General features: G+C 42.4%; 1 protein-coding gene across 1 annotated transcript; it reads right to left on the bottom strand.

Moving 5' to 3' along the window:
- Nucleotides 1-1,361: 1,361 nt before the first annotated feature.
- LOC118385822 (serine/threonine-protein kinase SIK2-like) lies at nucleotides 1,362-17,463 on the bottom strand. Its single transcript, XM_052522305.1, has 11 exons — nucleotides 17,199-17,463; nucleotides 16,363-16,574; nucleotides 16,048-16,164; nucleotides 11,942-12,005; nucleotides 11,613-11,774; nucleotides 10,917-11,041; nucleotides 8,769-8,892; nucleotides 8,351-8,577; nucleotides 5,485-6,178; nucleotides 5,169-5,364; nucleotides 1,362-5,058 (listed from the first exon to the last, which is right to left on the bottom strand). Exons 2-11 carry the CDS (start codon nucleotides 16,513-16,515, stop codon nucleotides 4,509-4,511), a joined length of 2,412 nt encoding a protein of 803 aa, XP_052378265.1. The 5' UTR covers nucleotides 16,516-16,574; nucleotides 17,199-17,463; the 3' UTR covers nucleotides 1,362-4,508.
- Between the last annotated feature and the right edge of the window lie 721 nt (nucleotides 17,464-18,184).

Raw genomic sequence — 18,184 nt, 5'->3', positions numbered from 1 at the left:
TATATATATATATAAGGCATAATAAGGTATGCCACCTTAATGTGGGGTGGCAGGTAGCCTAGTGGTTAGAATGTTGGACTAGTAACTGGAAGGTTGCAAGAACAAATCCCTGAACTGACAAGGTAAAAATCTGTCGTTCTGCCCCTGAACAAGGTAGTTAACCCACTGTTCCTAGGCTGTCATTGAAGATAAGAATTTGTTCTTAACTGACTTGGCTAGTTAAATAAAAAAGATAATGTATCCCAACAATGGCATTTACATAGGCTTAGGGAACTCATACAGTTCTCTAAGCTTTATTGAAGCTAAACAATTTTAAAAGTTTGATCTAATAAGATGGAATCATGGTTGGTTAGCCCACTGTCGTGTTGCCTCCACCCCTCTCACACATGGGTCCATGTCAGCCATCAGCCGTCTGTCACTGCCTGCTGCCTTATGGGTAATAAGCCACTTTCAAAACAACCGGGAACTCTGAAAAGGAAATGACGTCAGTGATCTTCAGGATGGAAAGTCGGAGCTCTAGAAAGAGGCCTGAGTTCCCGAGTTGGAATTCCAAGTTGGATGACCGTTGAAATCCATTTTTCCCAGTCCATTTTTCCCAGTCATCGCGTCATCACAGCGAACTAAGAGCATCATCAATGTGCGTCATCACCAGGGGGAAGGGGACAATGTGATTCCTTGTCTGGCCTTCTAAATATGGCGTTAAAAACGTTGAAGTAGTTTTCAAGGGAATATTTTCAGCTTCAGCTTTCCATGTCATCCATTTTGATTACACATCAACTATAGTGGTTAGTGGTTGTTAGTCAACCTACTTTTGATTAATACATATTAGCATGTATTATCATATGACTAAAGCCTTGTTTACGTACATCCTTTGTCCTGATCTTATCCACATTCTGATTGTGCCCACATTGTAGCCGTTGCATCCACACATGGTCGTAAAATGCGTTTTTTATCTGTCCACTTTATCCGCATTGTGACCAGATGTCCTGGTCCCTTCCTGTATGCAAATTATTTGACAGATATGGTTTCAAAATAATAATATTTTATTTTAAGACATATATTGATGCCATTAGTCAATGGCGAATTGGGTTAAGGTTATATATCACACGTCAATGGTTTTAGACGGCGGGATAATGATGATTTAAATGGTTTCACTGTGAAGAGTCCGTCTAAGTGTCTGACTACCTCAGGAGGTTGTCAGGAAGATCTGATCACAAATCAGATCACAATGCTTATTTTAATCTTCTACACTGTCTAAAAATGTGGGCAATATCAGATTGTTGGACAAGATTAGGGAAAGCATGCACGTTAGAAACAGGTATAAACAGGGCTTAAGACATTTACACAGGATTACGACCAACAACTGGAATTCATGTTTATTCATGTTTTAATCAAATAAATTAGCCACACAAATAAACAATCTTTGTTTTTATATAACATTCATACAAACACACACACACAGTCAAGTACAAAATCATAAAATCATAACTCATATTTCTTCATATCCAGCATTTGACCAAAAAGGACATCTTACAGATCTGCGTCGAAAAGGCTATTTTGTTTTTCAATAGTTTGGTCAAACTAAGTTTGTGAAGAGTTTTCTGAACCAACAAGAGAAACTAAACATATTTCAGAAATGAGATATATTCATTGTAAAGTGAAATGCAGTATTTTTTCTTCAATACAGAAAAAGTAGCAAATCTGGGTCTTATGGGCCCACCTGTTTTCTCTTTGTGCTGATTGGACAAAAGAGGGTTACTCTGATCATAGGGGGTTTGTTCCAAAGAAGGCACAAGCACTGTTGGTGAGTGTAATCAAGCAAAATATAATGTAATTTAGAAATATTAACACTGCTTATTTCAGATAGAAATCAATCAAACCACTTTTAAGCTTCAGGCTTCCAACACTTTTCCCCTTCAACATGTTGTTCAAAAGAAGACCACTTCACAGATATGGTCAAACTAAAATAACAAAGGTGCACTGCTATCATGGTGTAAACAGCTGAAGTAAATGGTGTTGTTTCAAACACATTCTCTAAGAATAAATAGGCCTAACACATACACCCAAGTGTGTTGTATTAACCTCTAGCTAGCGACCTCTACCACCTACGTCCAATCCATTGAAAAACGCACATTGCAGCAAACAAAATTGTAGTGCTACAAATTGTCTTATTTTCTTAGAAAATACAAAAACAAATACAGACAAATACAGACATGGTCCTGGAACCCAACTGCTAGGGGAATTTTCAACACATTCGCATCTTGTGGCAGAAGCAGCTTGCTCATAGCATGAGCCACACAGAGTACACCATGAAAGCACTAGCTAGCTAGCATTTTGAGTTGCTGGAAAGTAAGCAGTGCTTCTTTCTCTTACTCTGCTCTCTCTTTTGGCTTATCTCTAGTTCTGCCATTGTACAATGGCAGAGGCAACTGTGACGTCAAGATGAAAAGCACTATGAAATGGTTTGGGTCCTTTCTTTTACATCTATTCATATGTTCATGTTCAAAAACCAGAAGCGTTCAGGTTCCTGATCTACTCAGCTAGCGACCTCCAAAGGTTTTAAAAACTCTTACAATCATACACAAATGAAAAAATGTACTAATAAAAACAAGGAAATCGAATAAATGCCAGCAGGCAGGTAATGTACAATCCTGTCAGCTCTTCATTTCTCATTTCCTCTGCATTTCAATGTGAAATATTGCATTATAGTCCCAAAGTCTTTGTTCTGGCTATGTGAAAGCAGTACAGCATATAGCCTACACACAGCCTATACATCAAGTGGAAAGTAAAGTGGTTAAAGCCTTGTTTTCCTCTGATAGGGAATGACATCATGCTTATACTGTAGGTCTTCAGGATCTTAAGTTTAGACAACGTTTCCACATTTTTGGGACTTGGTTACCTGAGAAGGTAGTGATAAAACAGCAGAATAGCATGATTGAGGATTCCTCACCAAAAGGACGTAACAACAGAGACAATATGGTTAGAAAGTAGCCATATATAAATATAAATTATACATTGAAATCAACCTTTTTGTAAGGCACGCACACACACACACACACACACACACACACACACACAGGCACACACTGCTTGCTAATAGCAATACCTATTGTGCTTTAGACACTCAGCAAGTATATTTTTTATTCAGTTTTGGCTGATCAAGATATACCAGGTTTTTATCTTCTTCTGAGGTAAAAGCAGCATTAGCTCAGCTAGAATCTTACACAAACAACTCGCAGTTTGTCAAATCACTGTAGCATTGTGTTCAAAGAAAGTTTGAAGATTAAAATAGTTCTGATGCTGCATGCTTGTAGGATTGCCACAAAGTAATATCTTCTCCAAAAGACAAATGAAGTAAAAACAAAAATAAAGTAAAAAACAATGACATGTAATAAAAGTCTCTATACAAAAACTGAGCAAAACTGAAAAAGCAACAAAAAACAAAATCAGGAAGACTAGATCCTCCAGTTTTCAAACAAACAAAATCAGGAAGACTAGATCCTCCAGTTTTCAAACAAACAAAATCAGGAAGACTAGATCCTCCAGTTTTCAAACAAACAAAATCAGGAAGACTAGATCCTCCAGTTTTCAAACAAACAAAATCAGGAAGACTAGATCCTCCAGTTTTCAAACAAACAAAATCAGGAAGACTAGATCCTCCAGTTTTCAAACAAACAAAATCAGGAAGACTAGATCCTCCAGTTTTCAAACAAACAAAATCAGGAAGACTAGATCCTCCAGTTTTCAAACAAACAAAATCAGGAAGACTAGATCCTCCAGTTTTCAAACAAACAAAATCAGGAAGACTAGATCCTCCAGTTTTCAAACAAACAAAATCAGGAAGACTAGATCCTCCAGTTTTCAAACAAACAAAAAAACGGAAAAAACTGTTGAAATAGTTCTTACTATACCACTCCTCATTGTCTTTTCAAGATGAGTCCTTCACATACCCCTCCAGAAAAGGAGATGGGTGAGTTGGGGTCCCTATTAGGGAGAAAGGACAGGTACAGTGTTGCGTTGAGGTGGTCCCAGACCTTTATTGCTTCTCTGGGGATCCGACAAGAACTCAAGAGTCACCTCTCCAGAGTTTTGTTATTGCTTAATTGTCAGCTTATGTGATCATACACAGATACACACACAGATACACACACAGATACACACACCTAGATGTGAGTGTTTGTATGTTGTTCAACAGAATCTAGATTTGCCACTTTCATCATTTTCTTTCTTTATCTGTCCATTCTATGCTCAGTTTTTCATTTAGCTCTCCCCAATAGTTCTCTTTTCACACTTAGGACAATTTGTTCTGTCGTCCTATCATCTTCTCATCATCTGATGATCTGTGAGCAACTCCACAGCTCAAAGTTCTGTTCCCACTGTCAAAAAGTGCTCACCCTTCCTGTCCATCAGTGATGACATCACCATGACATTTTTACTCTGGTTGCCATACAGAACAAGTACTCTGGTCTAGTAGGAATTTGTTGTTTCCTGTTTCTCCTTTCTTTCCATTACTTCACCATCACACAGCTGCTCAGCTGCCCACCCAGACTCAGCTCCTGCATCTCTGACTCTTTTCCGGAGGCTGAATCCAGGCTCCACATCCCCTGCCTGGCCACAAGGGGTAAGGGGCCCTGGGTGAAGGCCTGGCTCTGGGCCTGGGGTTGGTAGTGTAGGTTGGTCTGGGGATGGAGGCTGGGTTGCTGGCTGATGTGAAGGTGAGCCTCGAGGAGGTAAGCAGCGGAGGCCACAGGGGAGAGGAAGGTGGAGGCGGCGCAGTAGGAGGATGATGAGGAGCAGGAGGAAGAGGAGCCATAGGAGGAGGAAGATGACTCCAAAGGCTGCTGCCAGAAGGCGTGCTGGAGAGACAGGAGACTCTGGTGTGGGGAAAGGGGGTGTTGATGTTCCCCCTGGGGGAGGGAGGAGGCGGAGGTGTCAAACAGGGTTGAGGTGGCGTAAACGGATGTGGGGGAGGGGGGCTGCTGCTGGGACAGGAAGAGCAGAGGGTTCTGGGTAGATGCTGACTGAGGAGCCTGGGGCTGGTGCTGGATCTGGAGCATTCTGTAAATAGAGACGGAGAGGAGGGGTTAGAATTTCACTTACTGTGACTATGTGGTTGTGATTATATTTATGTGCGGGTGTGTGTGTCTCTGTGTGTGTCTCCATCTTACCTTTGCTGTTGCAGAACTTCCTCTAGCATGCTGCGGTGCTCATTGATGGTGGGACCTATTGATCCCCGGCTGCCACGGCTACTGTGGTCGGAGGTCAGAGGGCAGATCTGCCTTGCCAGACCATTGATCTTATTCAGACCCAGAAGACCCTTAGTGCGAGTGTTCTTCCTCAGCTGTTGGCGGAAGGCTTTCAGACCTGGGGAGGCGCACAGAGAGGGGATGGGTTAAATTCTGTTGGGCCTGATACATTTCCTTGTAGTGATTATGTGAATGATACATACTGTATGTAATGGTTATAAACTAACATTCTCCATACCTTGTGTTAGGGAGGTGTCAGAGGCTCTGCGGCCCTCCTGGAAGCTGGAAGCTTGGGCCTGGGGGAGGAGATGAGAGGAGAGGGCCAGCTGGGTACCGGCAGAGATCAGCGCCCTGGGGCCAGTCCCAGAGGCTGTCATGGCTGACAGCCCCCCCACAGGAGGGCGCAGGGCAGGGTTGGGGGTGGACAAGGACTTCAAACAGCTGTCAGACGATGCACCATCGGAGAGGCTGACCACGATGCAGGGGGGGTTGCACTGGTAGAAGTGAGGGGAGACCTCGGCCAGGGTGTGTCGCCGGGAGTTGGTGGTGGGCAGGACGAGGGGTGAGCAGGTGTGTGTGACCTCCTCACTGATGCTGGTCTCCAGCAGGCTGTTGGGGGAGATGGAGTGGTTACACAGCAGGCGGTTCAGACTGGCTTCCCCGGGGAACGCCACACGTTGGAACAATGCACCGTGGTCATATTCCATCTCTGGTTGCATGGGAGGGGTGGTCTTGCACTGAATGGGGTAGGCCGAAGTTCTGAAGCTGTCCTCCATGATGACCTCTGGGGTACCGGAGTCGGAAGTGTCCCTGGGTTTCTGGGTCCAGGGTCCACACTGGCGACTGAGCTGCAAGGCCCGGTGCTCCCTGTCCCTCTCCAACAATAGATAGTAGATGGCTGAGAAGTGGTTGTAGCTGCTGCTCAGTAGAGACTGGGGGAAAAGACAAGAGCTGTGTTTGAATACTCATACTAACATACTGTATACTACATACTTAATGAGTATATACTACATACTATGTACTATTAGTTCATTTTAGTATACTGTAAACTAACGCTATTCTTTCTGAGCTTACGAGCGCTTTGCCTGTCTATCAGAAGTTGATGCTGTTGCTATGCAACCTCTTGCAGGCTTGTGAGCATAACAAATTACTAGTTAGACATTTTACGACTTCGGGTGTGTTATTAAATTCAATTTGGAGTACCAGAGTGCACTCAGAGCGTTGTCTGATTGTTCATTTTTAAATGCCAGGCAGTTTCACTGGACGCTCTGGCCGAGGAGTAGGGTTGATACTAACTTGCTAGCTACTTCCAGACACAAATGAGAGAACACCTCACTCTGACCATTTTACTCTCCCTAGCAGAGCTGGTTGGGATGTTTTCATGTTATCCAGAGTGTTGGTGACTGTAACTGTGCTGCTGGCAACAATATAATTAAGTTTATTTACCGATATTTACTGACACTGGCCATATTCAACAGGTGTTGACTGTTCATAAATTCATCAGTTATTCTGCGCTCTGGCACAGGTACACTCAGAGGAGAGTGCTCTGAAATTAGAGTAGATATCCAGAGAGAATTTACAAATGCACCTGAATGTCCATTAAGAACGCGCGAACGACTATACCACTAAGAATAACGGAAATAATCAAGTTAATAAACGTTGGGTAGTTAGTTAAATAGCATATAGTTAATATACTGGCAAGTTCAATGTATTAGTAGCCAAAAAACATTAGCTAGCTAGCTAACATACCGGTACATACTTGTCACGGTTTTCATATGGTGAAGGAGAGTCAGACCAAACTGCAACGTGTCGATTGCGATTCATGTTTATTTAAACAAACGTGAACACTACAAAACAATAACCGAAACAAAAAACAGCCTATACTTGTGTCACCTAACATCAAACAAGACACTCAGGACAATCACCCACAATACAACCAAAGAATATGGCTGCCTAAATATGGTTCCCAATCAGAGACAACGATAAACACCTGCCTCTGATTGAGAACCACTTCAGACAGCCATAGACTCTCCTAGAACACCCCACTAAGCTACACACCACATACAAAAACCCATGTCACACCCTGGCCTGACCAAATACATAAAGAAAAACACAAAATACTTCGACCAGGGTGTGACAATACTGCTGTAATGAAATGCTATGCAGTTCATAAGGATAGCGTAGCTAAGAAATTGTCAGGCAACATAACATGTAAGGTATCTTAACATTTGTCATAATTAGTTAAAGGAATGAATTTGCATCCGCTCTCGTTGGACTCCGGCTGCATATTATCCACAATTTTCTTCAAATCTGAAAACCAATTTCTGAAGAATTGCATTATGGGCCCTAAAAGCACGGAAATAGTGTCCACTGCTCATATACTTCATATTTTGGCGAATGTAGTATGACATCCGAGAACGTTTGGAATACTAACTATATCCATACTATGACCAATAAGCATACTATATACTTCATTTACATCACAAATACTACGGTTAGTGCGGCTAGTATGAGTATTCCAACACAGCTAAGGACATGTTAGTCAGCCATTTTGGTTCAAAGGGTGTCATAATAAAGGACTGTTTCTCTCACTCTCTATTTCTGTCAGACAGGAAACACACACACTCTGCGCCCATCACTCTGCACTCACTCAGTCTGATCTACTGAGAGGCTGCTGTTGGAGCTCGTCTCCTCAGCTCAGTGTCAGCCTCTAAAAGCCGATGCCAGTTATCCCCCTAATTCTCCCTACAAAACGAGTAGTAAGCCCACCAGGCGTACAGGGATCCAGGGTGGGTTTGACTGTGGTGCCTGCCTGGGAGGCAGCATATCATACCACCTACTCTACTGCCAGACATTACTGTCTCACAGCCCCACCACTTTCAACCCAGTACCCAACCCCATTAGCTGTCTCTACAGTGTACTTCAAATACTGTATTTCTAGGACACTAGTGATACTCTGTATAAATGACGATATAACCTATAACCTGTAATCTATATAACAACACAGCTCCCCTCACTCCTTACCCTCCTCTAATCCTCCTTCCATGATAATAACACCAATCAACCAATCAGCCAATTAACACATCAACCAATCTTCCACTCACCTCGATGGTCCTCTGGCGGTCGATGCCCAGGCTTTGCATGATGCCCAGGACGGGCTCGCTGTAGTCCCCCAGGTTGGAGTTGTAGTCTGTGAGGGGCAGTGCCATACTGAGGGTCTGGTTAGGGGCTGTGGGGTCAGCCAGCATCCAGCGGTGCTGCTTGATCTGGGCCATGCTGATCCTCTTGGTTGGGTCCACCACCAACATCTTACGGATCAGGTTCTCACAGTCTGGGGGGAAAAGAGTGGGAGTGAGAAAGAGGGAGGATGGAAGGAGGGAGGTAGAAGGGAAAGCAAGGTCATTCTCCGATGCTAGAGCATGTGATTTAATTTAATATAAAGGAGCCATTTCATCAGTAAATTTATCAATCCCAATTACACTATGAAATATGTCACGGTGTTGTTGCCATGGTGATGCATACCTTGAGACATGTAGAAGGGGATTCTGAAGCGCCCCTCTGTGACTCTCTGTCTGAGGGCGGGAAGGCTGGGCCCGTCGAACGGAAGGGATCCGCACACGAGAACGTACAGAACCACACCCAAACTCTGTAGAGAGATAGACCAGGAGAACGTCAACAAATGGTCTCTCCCATTACTTCTGTGTTCATTCATTTTACATGAAAAGAGTAGAACTTGGTTGCAAAATGCTTTGTTTATTGTCATGAATCTTGCCCTGGTGGCGATTTCTGCTAGACAGGCCAGCTGCAAAGTCAAAATTGGCAAAACCATAAAACATGTATGAAAACTAAAAAGAGCTTTTTGGTCTTTATTTATGATTACGGTTAGGCTTTAGGATTAGCAGTGTGGTTAGGGTTAGGCTTTAGGATTAGCAGTGTGGTTAAGTTAGGGTTAGGCTTTAGGATTAGCAGTGTGGTTAGGGTTAGGCTTTAGGATTAGCAGTGTGGTTAAGTTAGGGTTAGGCTTTAGGATTAGCAGTGTGGTTAGGGTTAGGCTTTAGGATTAGCAGTGTGGTTAAGTTAGGGTTAGGCATTAGGATTAGCAGTGTGGTTAGGGTTAGGCATTAGGATTAGCAGTGTGGTTAAGGTTAGGGTTAGGCATTAGGATTAGCAGTGTGGTTAGGGTTAGGCGTTAGGATTAGCAGTGTGGTTAAGGTTAGGGTTAGGCATTAGGATTAGCAGTGTGGTTAAGGTTAGGGTTAGGCTTTAGGATTAGCAGTGTGGTTAAGGTTAGGGTTAGGCATTAGGATTAGCAGTGTGGTTAAGGTTAGGGTTAGGCTTTAGGATTAGCAGTGTGGTTAAGGTTAGGGTTAGGCTTTAGGATTAGCAGTGTGGTTAAGGTTAGGGTTAGGCATTAGGATTAGCAGTGTGGTGGGTTAGGCTTTAGGATTAGCAGTGTGGTTAAGGTTAGGGTTAGGCTTTAGGATTAGCAGTGTGGTTAACCCTTAGGGTTAGGCATTAGGATTAGCAGTGTGGTTAAGGTTAGGCATTAGGATTAGCAGTGTGGTTAGGGTTAGGCATTAGGATTAGCAGTGTGGTTAAGGTTAGGGTTAGGCATTAGGATTAGCAGTGTGGTTAAGGTTAGGGTTAGGCATTAGGATTAGCAGTGTGGTTAGGGTTAGGCTTTAGGATTAGCAGTGTGGTTAGGGTTAGGCATTAGGATTAGCAGTGTGGTTAGGGTTAGGCATTAGGATTAGCAGTGTGGTTAAGGTTAGGGTTAGGCATTAGGATTAGCAGTGTGGTTAAGCTTAGGGTTAGGCTTTAGGATTAGCAGTGTGGTTAAGGTTAGGGTTAGGCTTTAGGATTAGCAGTGTGGTTAGGGTTAGGCATTAGGATTAGCAGTGTGGTTAAGGTTAGGGTTAGGCATTAGGATTAGCAGTGTGGTTAAGGTTAAGGTTAGGCATTAGGATTAGCAGTGTGGTTAAGGTTAAGGTTAGGCATTAGGATTAGCAGTGTGGTTAAGGTTAGGGTTAGGCATTAGGATTAGCAGTGTGGTTAAGGTTAAGGTTAGGGTTACATGCTGACTAGACCGGGCACGCGGGTGAGTCCACCATCACACGCATGTTGATTTTGTCCATCCACACCAGATGCAATCAGGACACGCAGGTTGAAATATGAAAACGTACTCTGAAGCAGGTCGAAACACATGAAACATTCATGCACATTTAGCTAGCTAGCTTGCTATAGCTAGCTCATTTGTTCTGGGAAATAAACATTAGGTTGTTATTGTACCTGAAATACACAAGGTCCTTTTTTTTATATATTTGTAGAATTTTTACCCATTTTGAGTCACACAAAATCGTGTGTTCTCTACTCTGACAATTCATCCACAGATAAAAGGGGAAACCTAGTTACTGTCTAGTAAACTCTCCTCCTTCAGGCTTCTTCTCCTGTGGACTTTATATGGCGGTTGGCAAACAGAACCTCATTGATGGGCGCGAGCAGTTGAAATGACTGAATAACATGTATGTCTACATTTATTTTGCAAAGCTCGCACACGCTAGTGACCACTCTGCAGAGCTGTCTCCAAGGCAAGATTCATGACAATAAATGCCAACCTGCGTTCAAAACATGGGTAGCCATGTTGTGTGCGGTTTCCCTGTGAGCCTTTACCCAGATATCCAACTGTGGCCCTTCGTACTCCTTCCCCTCAAACACCTCGGGTGCTGCATAGGGGGGGCTGCCGCACCACGTAGACAGGGGCTCGCCTGAGTTGTAGAAGTTTCCAAATCCAAAGTCTGAATGGGAAGGAGAGAGAGAGATCGACTAATGATTATTTGTGTTGCTGTGTGCGTGCGCATGTGTGTGTGTGTGTGTGTGTGTGTGTGTGTGTGTGTGTGTGTGTGTGTGTGTGTGTGTGTGTGTGTGTGTGTGTGTGTGTGTGTGTGTGTGTGTGTGTGTGTCTGTCAGTGTGTCTGTCAGTGTGTGTTGTGTGTGTGTGTGTGTGTGTGTGTGTGTGTGTGTGTGTGTGTGTGTGTGTGTGTGTGTGTGTGTGTGTGTGTGTGTGTGTGTGTGTGTGTGTGTGTGTTAGTGTGTGTGTGTTAGTGTGTGTGTTAGTGTATGTTAGTGTGTGTGTTTTTTGACGACAGACTGTCACACTTGGTCTTTGTGGCATCAGATCAGCCCTGCTCTTCTGCTACTATTTTACCATGAAGAACCCTCTAATTATTGGCAGTTGACACTTCATTAGCACCGACCCAGTGATGCATGGCTTCTCTTTAGTAGAGACATTTAGCAGTCTGGATATCAGTAGGGAACCATCAAGGACAGAGGGTTGTCTACTATCTGTTATCTCCCACACAGACTCACCGGCCAGTTTGATGTTCATATTGGTGTCCAGCAGCAGGTTCTCAGTCTTGAGGTCACGGTGAACGATGTGGTGCCTGTGGCAGTAGTCCACTGCCATCAGGATCTGCCAGAACTTCTTCCGTGCCTCATCCTCGCTCATGCGCCCGTTTGAGGTCAAGTAGTCTAGAGGAAAAGAGGGGAGAAGAAGAGAGTTTCGATTCAGAGAACTAAATAAGGACTGTAAATACTGGGTAAGAGAGGACCTTGATATCTATTTGACCCCTTTATTATGTCAAATGAAACAGCCCAACACAGTTTACAACAAAGGGGATAATGAATTTAATCCTCACCGAACATCTCTCCATTTTTGGCATATTCTGTCACAATATACAGCATATCTTTAGTCTCCATAACCTAAGAGGAATACAAAGAGAGACAATGGAAAGAGGTTAGCAAGAAGTAGGCTACGCACAATTGCAGTGATAACGTGAGGAAAGAGGTCTTTCCACTGTAAAGGCTTCTTCTGTAAGTGTTTTAGCAGAGGCAGGACTGGGCACTGGGGATGTTTTCTGGACACCTTATCTTTCCCCTGACCACACTTCCTCTCATTCTCACACACACACACACACACACACACACACACACACACACACACACACACACACACACACACACACACACACACACACACACACACACACACACACACACACACACACACACACACACACACACACACACACACACACACGACACTCTGACTTTCCATGATATGCACTGTTGCATAACAGAGCTGACAGGCACTTCCTGCATGCTCTTTGTTTATAGGATATGAACACAGAAATAGTTCAAACCAGTATTCAAATCAAATCAAACTTTATTTGCCACATTCGCCGAATACAACAAGTGTAGACTTTACAGTGAAATGCTTTACTTACAAGCCCTTAACCAACAGTGCAGTTCAAGAAGAAGAACATATTTACCAAGTAGACTAAAATAAAAGTAATAATAAAAAGTAACACAATAAGAATAACAATAATGAGGCTAAATACAGGGGGCACCGGTACCGAGTCAGTGTGCAGGTACAGGCTAGTTGAGGTAATCTCTACATGTAGGTGGGGGAGAAGTGACAAACAAACAGTGAGTAGCAACAGTGTACAAGAGGGGGGTGTTAATGTAAATTATCCGGTGGCGATTTTTATGAATTGTTGAGCAGTCTAATGGCTTGGTGGTAGAAGCTGTTGAGGAGCATTTTGGTCCTAGACTTGGCGCTCCGGTACTGCCTGCCGTGCGATAGCAGAGAAAACAGTCTACAACTTAGGTGACTGGAGTCTCTGACAATTTTATGGGCTTTCCTCTGACACCGCCTATTATATAGGTCCTGGATGGCAGGAAGCTTGGTCCCAGTGATGTACTGGGCCGTTCGCACTACCCTCTGTAGCGCCTTACGGTCAGATAACGAGTAGTTGCCATACCAGTCGGTGATGCAACCGGTCAGGATGCTCTCGATAGTGGAGCTGTAGAACCTTTTGAGGATCTACAGCTGCACCATCAAGAGCATACTGACCAGTATTCCCACTAATACTGTGTTGTCTGTCATCAGTTTTCAACAGAAATCAAATCTCTTTCCTTCTGGGAAAGGAAGAGAAATGTTCAGACACAAAGGACGAGCTTGTGTACCGAGAACCCATCACCACCGCAAATACAAAAAGAAAAAGAAGGAAAGACACAATGTCCCAGCACCTTCCTGGAACTCCCGGAAACTTCCCAGGGCCAGGAGTGCCCTCGGGGAACAAACATTGTGGAAGTGTTGTGTCACTACCACTTCTGAAGAAAAGAATGATATTCATCACTGCCAGGACTCAATAAACCAACACCTAAAGCTATGTCACACATTGTATAGCCTCATTTCATTTCCAACCCAGTTTCTCTTTCACTTTTCTAACTCAGTGAGAGACAGTGAGGTGTTGGGCAGCAGTCATTTTTATGGCGGCACAGAGGCTCCCATACAGGGAGTAATTTATAGTCTTTATCTGAGAGAGATGATAACCACCCTGTGTCCCTCTCACCTAGAGGTGCTGCTTATGTCATACAGGCTTCCAGAGAAGAAGTCTAGCACGTTAAGGGCCCTTATACTGGCCCCTGAAGAGTGGTGTGTGGGGGAGTGTGTGAATGAGAGAGAGAGAGAGAGAGAGACAGACAGAAATCGAGAGAGAGTGCAAGAGAGAGAGAGAGGGAGAAAGAGGCTGTGATGATCTTCAGAAATGCAGAAAAAAGGGACATTTTGTTCACATAAGATGGAAACTGCAGCTTATTTAAAGGTCAAGGATCAACACTTTGGTGTTATTCGTGAGGCTTTCCCCCTCTCCGCTTCTAGCTACTTTCTCTCCTCGACTAGTCATACGGTACAGACTGCTCGTAATTCACTATTCTGTTTTCGGTTATTGGAAGAGGAGGATGATAAGGAGAGGATGTGACCTCTGGATCACACGATCGCCTTCACTGCACTACACCTCCCCCCCAGTGGGCAGATGATGGGGTGTGAAAGAGAAAAGGGTTTCCCTCGGGTCATAGAAACCTGCTATAACCTTCATCAAACAGCTAGCACCTGACATTCTCAAACCTCACTGTTTCCCAGAGAGAGAGGGAGCAACAGAGAGAGGGAGAGAGAGAGACTTGTGTTTATTTCACTTGCTTTGGTAATGTAAACATATGTTTCCCATGCACATAAAGCCCCTTAAATTGAAATGAGAGAGAGAGAGAGATCTACAGAGAGAGAGAGAGAGCGAGATATATACTGTTTTTATATATATATATATATATATATATATATATATATATATATATATATATATATATATATATAGAGAGAGAGAGAGAGAGAGAGAGAGAGAGAGATATATAGAGATATATAGAGATTATATATATATATATATATATATATATAGAGAGATATATAGAGATTACATATATATATATATATACAGAGATAGATATAGAGATATAGATATGTATAGATATATATGTATATATATAGAGATATATGTAGATATAGATAAATATATATATATATATAATATATATATAGAGAGAGATAGATATATATAGAGAGATAGATATATATATATATATATAGAGAGAGAGAGAGAGAGATATATATATATAGAGATGTATAGAGATTATATATATATATACAGAGATAGATATAGAGATATAGATATATATGTATATATATAGAAATATATATAGATATATATAGATATATATATATATATATGTAGATATAGATATATATATACACAGAGATAGATAGATATAGAGAGATAGATAGATAGATAGATATAGATAGATAGATAGATATAGAGATATATATATATATATATATACAGCGATAGATAGATATAGAGATATATATATATATATTATATATATATATATATATATATATATATATATATATATATATATAGAGAGAGAGATAGAGATCTGTGTCTCTTTAGGGGGACTATCCCTCTCTATTAATCTGCTCACAGTGGCTCATCTGACATAGAGATTAACTGAGGAATCGTCCTCTGGAAAAACATATGACTTGCCTGACTCAAGCTTTCCTGTCTCACTCAAGGCGTGCGAGTGGGGTCGCATTGGGTGCTGTGTGTGTACTTTGTGTGTGTGTATGTGTGTGTAAGGGCATCTGCACAAAAGTGTCAGGCCCGCTGAGGGAAAAAGTGGACTTGTGGTAGCGTCATTAGGGGCCGAGCAGCAGTAGTGCTTGGCGGGGCCACCTTTACGAGACAGAAACATTGCACTTGACTACCATAGGCGCTAATTGAGCTTGACACTCAGACCTACAGAGACTGACTCATCCAAGCAATTCTCGTTCCTTCCCTCTGTCATCATCTCACCAAAGAGAAAGAGAGGTCAAAAAGGATTGAATTAATATGTGTACTTATGTTTCACAGCAACGTGTCCTAGGAGTCAGCAGCTAGCTTTAAGATGAAGACACACACACTCCATGACAATAGTACAGCTGCAGCGCTGTGATATCCAAGACGATATACCACAAACCCTGATGTATCATAACACACACTGAGTCCTCACGTTCTCTCCATCTAATCCCACAATTCCATCCCTCTCTTCCTTGCCATCACACCTCCATCCCTACTCCCTCTACCTCTCTTGCTTATTCTGCCTGTGTTTGTCCTCAGCACCCGCTCAGCCTGTGTCTCTCTCTGTGGACACGTAGCAAAACACATGGACCAGTCACTCAGCTGTATCCATGCAGGATACGGTGTCAGTCAACACACCCAAAAGAACACACACACACACACACACACACACACACACACACACACACACACACACACACACACACACACACACACACACACACACACACACACACACACACACACATCCAATAACAATGTAACCATATTATAATAGACAGCACACATACCTGGTAGAGTTTGATGATATGGGGGTGGTTCAGCAGCTTCATGATCTGGACCTCTCTGTAGATCTTCTCTAGGTTGGATGGGTTTAGTCTGGTCTTGTCAATGATCTTTATGGCCACCTGGCAGTGGACAACCAACCAAAAAAGCAAACTGGAAACACACGGGTATGTAGGTCTACTATTTCTAGGACAAATGCTATATGAGAGGCTGATATGATTCTATCAATTAAAAAAAAAAAAAGAGTTCTGTCTGTGTGATTTTGAAAGGAATAAAATATGACAAGAAAGCATTGTTAATGAAAGGGCAGGGATGCTAACCTGTGTTTTGGTGACTTTGTGCCTTGCCAGTTTGACCACAGCGAAGTTTCCTTTCCCCAGTGTGCGGATGATCTCGTAGAAGCCGACCTGTAGAGGCCTTCCATGAGTATGGTTGGGCTGGGAGCCCGGGCTTCTCTCCGTTACGATCACCATGATGCCACACTGATTAACTATTCCCAAGGATAGGATTCAAATTGTGTGTAGTTGGCTATCTGCGACGCAAAATACAAAATTGTAAATATCAAATGCACATAAGCCTATGCGTAATGACATTATTATTTTTGTTTTTATTATTGTAGGCCTATTATTAGTGTGTTATCAAATGCATTACATTATCAGTGTATTATTATAACGAATGATAATAACGTTATAATTATAGTCCTAATCATTAGGCTACACATTTAGCTAGGCGTAGCCTATTCGTGCTCATCAACAATTAAGATTCTGAATTAACATTTGCATTGCACCATGATGACGCAGAAAAGTATTAAATATAGACCACATCCCTTCACATCTGTACAATCTTACACAAAATTTAATTATCCTACTGAACTAAACATATTCATTATATTTGATAAGCGCCGGATTCAAGCTATAAACATGCCCAAATGTGAGAAGTCAATGGATAATGTAGGCCTTTATAACACAACACACAATTGTTATGTGTTAAATTAAAAGTTAAATGGCAGCAAGGCGCATATAGGCTGCCTAAATCTGAGACAAATAAAATAAAAACTATTTTAAAAAACTATCATTATACATTTCCATTATAAAACTACAATGAACTATCAGCCAGTTTTTTTTCAAACAATCATAAGAGCATTGCAGTGTCTTACCGTTTTGGATGTCGGTAACGTTACACCTCTCACATTTCAATCGGTTGTCATAGGCAGGTACAAGTCATTCCATAAGGATATTACGAGAAAAAAATACGAGAAAAGTATAATAAAACAGCATATAACTTTTTAATTGTCTTTCTTTTAACGAAATATGTACAGAAATGTACAGCACAGTGTGCCAGTCGTGCCAGTAAGAACTATTTACAGGGTGACTTGGCAGGTTATATAATCGGCTCTTGCACTGCCCTGCTCCGTCTGCATGTGAGCTCCTATGGAATGCGGACATCCACAGTGTTCAAGGGGAAACTCCTCCTCCCATAACAAATTGACAACATTTCAATGACGTCACACCCACGTCAGCGCTTCGAGTGGGGCGAGAGGCCGGGCGCGAGCGCAAAGCTGAAGTTGCTGGGCAACCGTGCGGCTTGGCGCGCGGTGACGCGGTGCGGATGGAGAGGTTGCTTAGAGACGGTGACGTGAGTCCCGGAATATGTGTCACCACGTGATGTTTCCTCCCAAGCTGCTGATGTAAAGCAGAGCTTGAGTTGGCACTCGCTCATCACGGCGTTTATGTTCGCTCCCTCGACTTTCAAGTTGCCTTTCCTCTTCTTACCTCCGCGGAAAAAGTGAAACCAAAAATGGTTCTGAACCTTTTTGTTGTTGTTGCACACATCATGCAATTATATTCTATATTATAATTATATTACTAAACTGAACAAAAAGTAGAAGGAACTGTATTACTGAACTAAGAGAAACGATATAAAGTATGATGGAGTACTTTAAATGAAATTGTGGGCAGAAAGACTAATTAAACTCCGTCATTGAATCAGAAGGCTAATTCAGCACAAAACCTTTTGATATGGGCATTTATTTGAATGGCTATTTCATTGGCAAAGTGGGCAAACTCAGACATGAAATGCCAACAACAATCTGTGAGCCACCATATCTGTGAGCCACCATATTCATGCATAAAATGTATAATA

Source organism: Oncorhynchus keta, chromosome 7 (genome assembly GCF_023373465.1).
Source record: "Oncorhynchus keta strain PuntledgeMale-10-30-2019 chromosome 7, Oket_V2, whole genome shotgun sequence".
In the NCBI taxonomy this organism is placed as follows: domain Eukaryota; kingdom Metazoa; phylum Chordata; class Actinopteri; order Salmoniformes; family Salmonidae; genus Oncorhynchus; species Oncorhynchus keta.
The sequence above is the reverse complement of the archived record's forward strand: the minus strand, read 5'-3'. Positions and strand labels throughout refer to the sequence as shown.

Coding starts and splice junctions, on each gene's coding strand:
- LOC118385822 (XM_052522305.1), bottom strand. CDS start 16,515: ATGGTGATCGTAACGGAGAGAAGCCCGGGCTCCCAGCCCAACCATACT. Junction 16,165..16,362: donor ACAAAGTCACCAAAACACAG/GTTAGCATCCCT, acceptor GTCCACTGCCAG/GTGGCCATAAAGATCATTGA. Junction 5,365..5,484: donor TGACACCTCCCTAACACAAG/GTATGGAGAATG, acceptor GCGCCTCCCCAG/GTCTGAAAGCCTTCCGCCAA.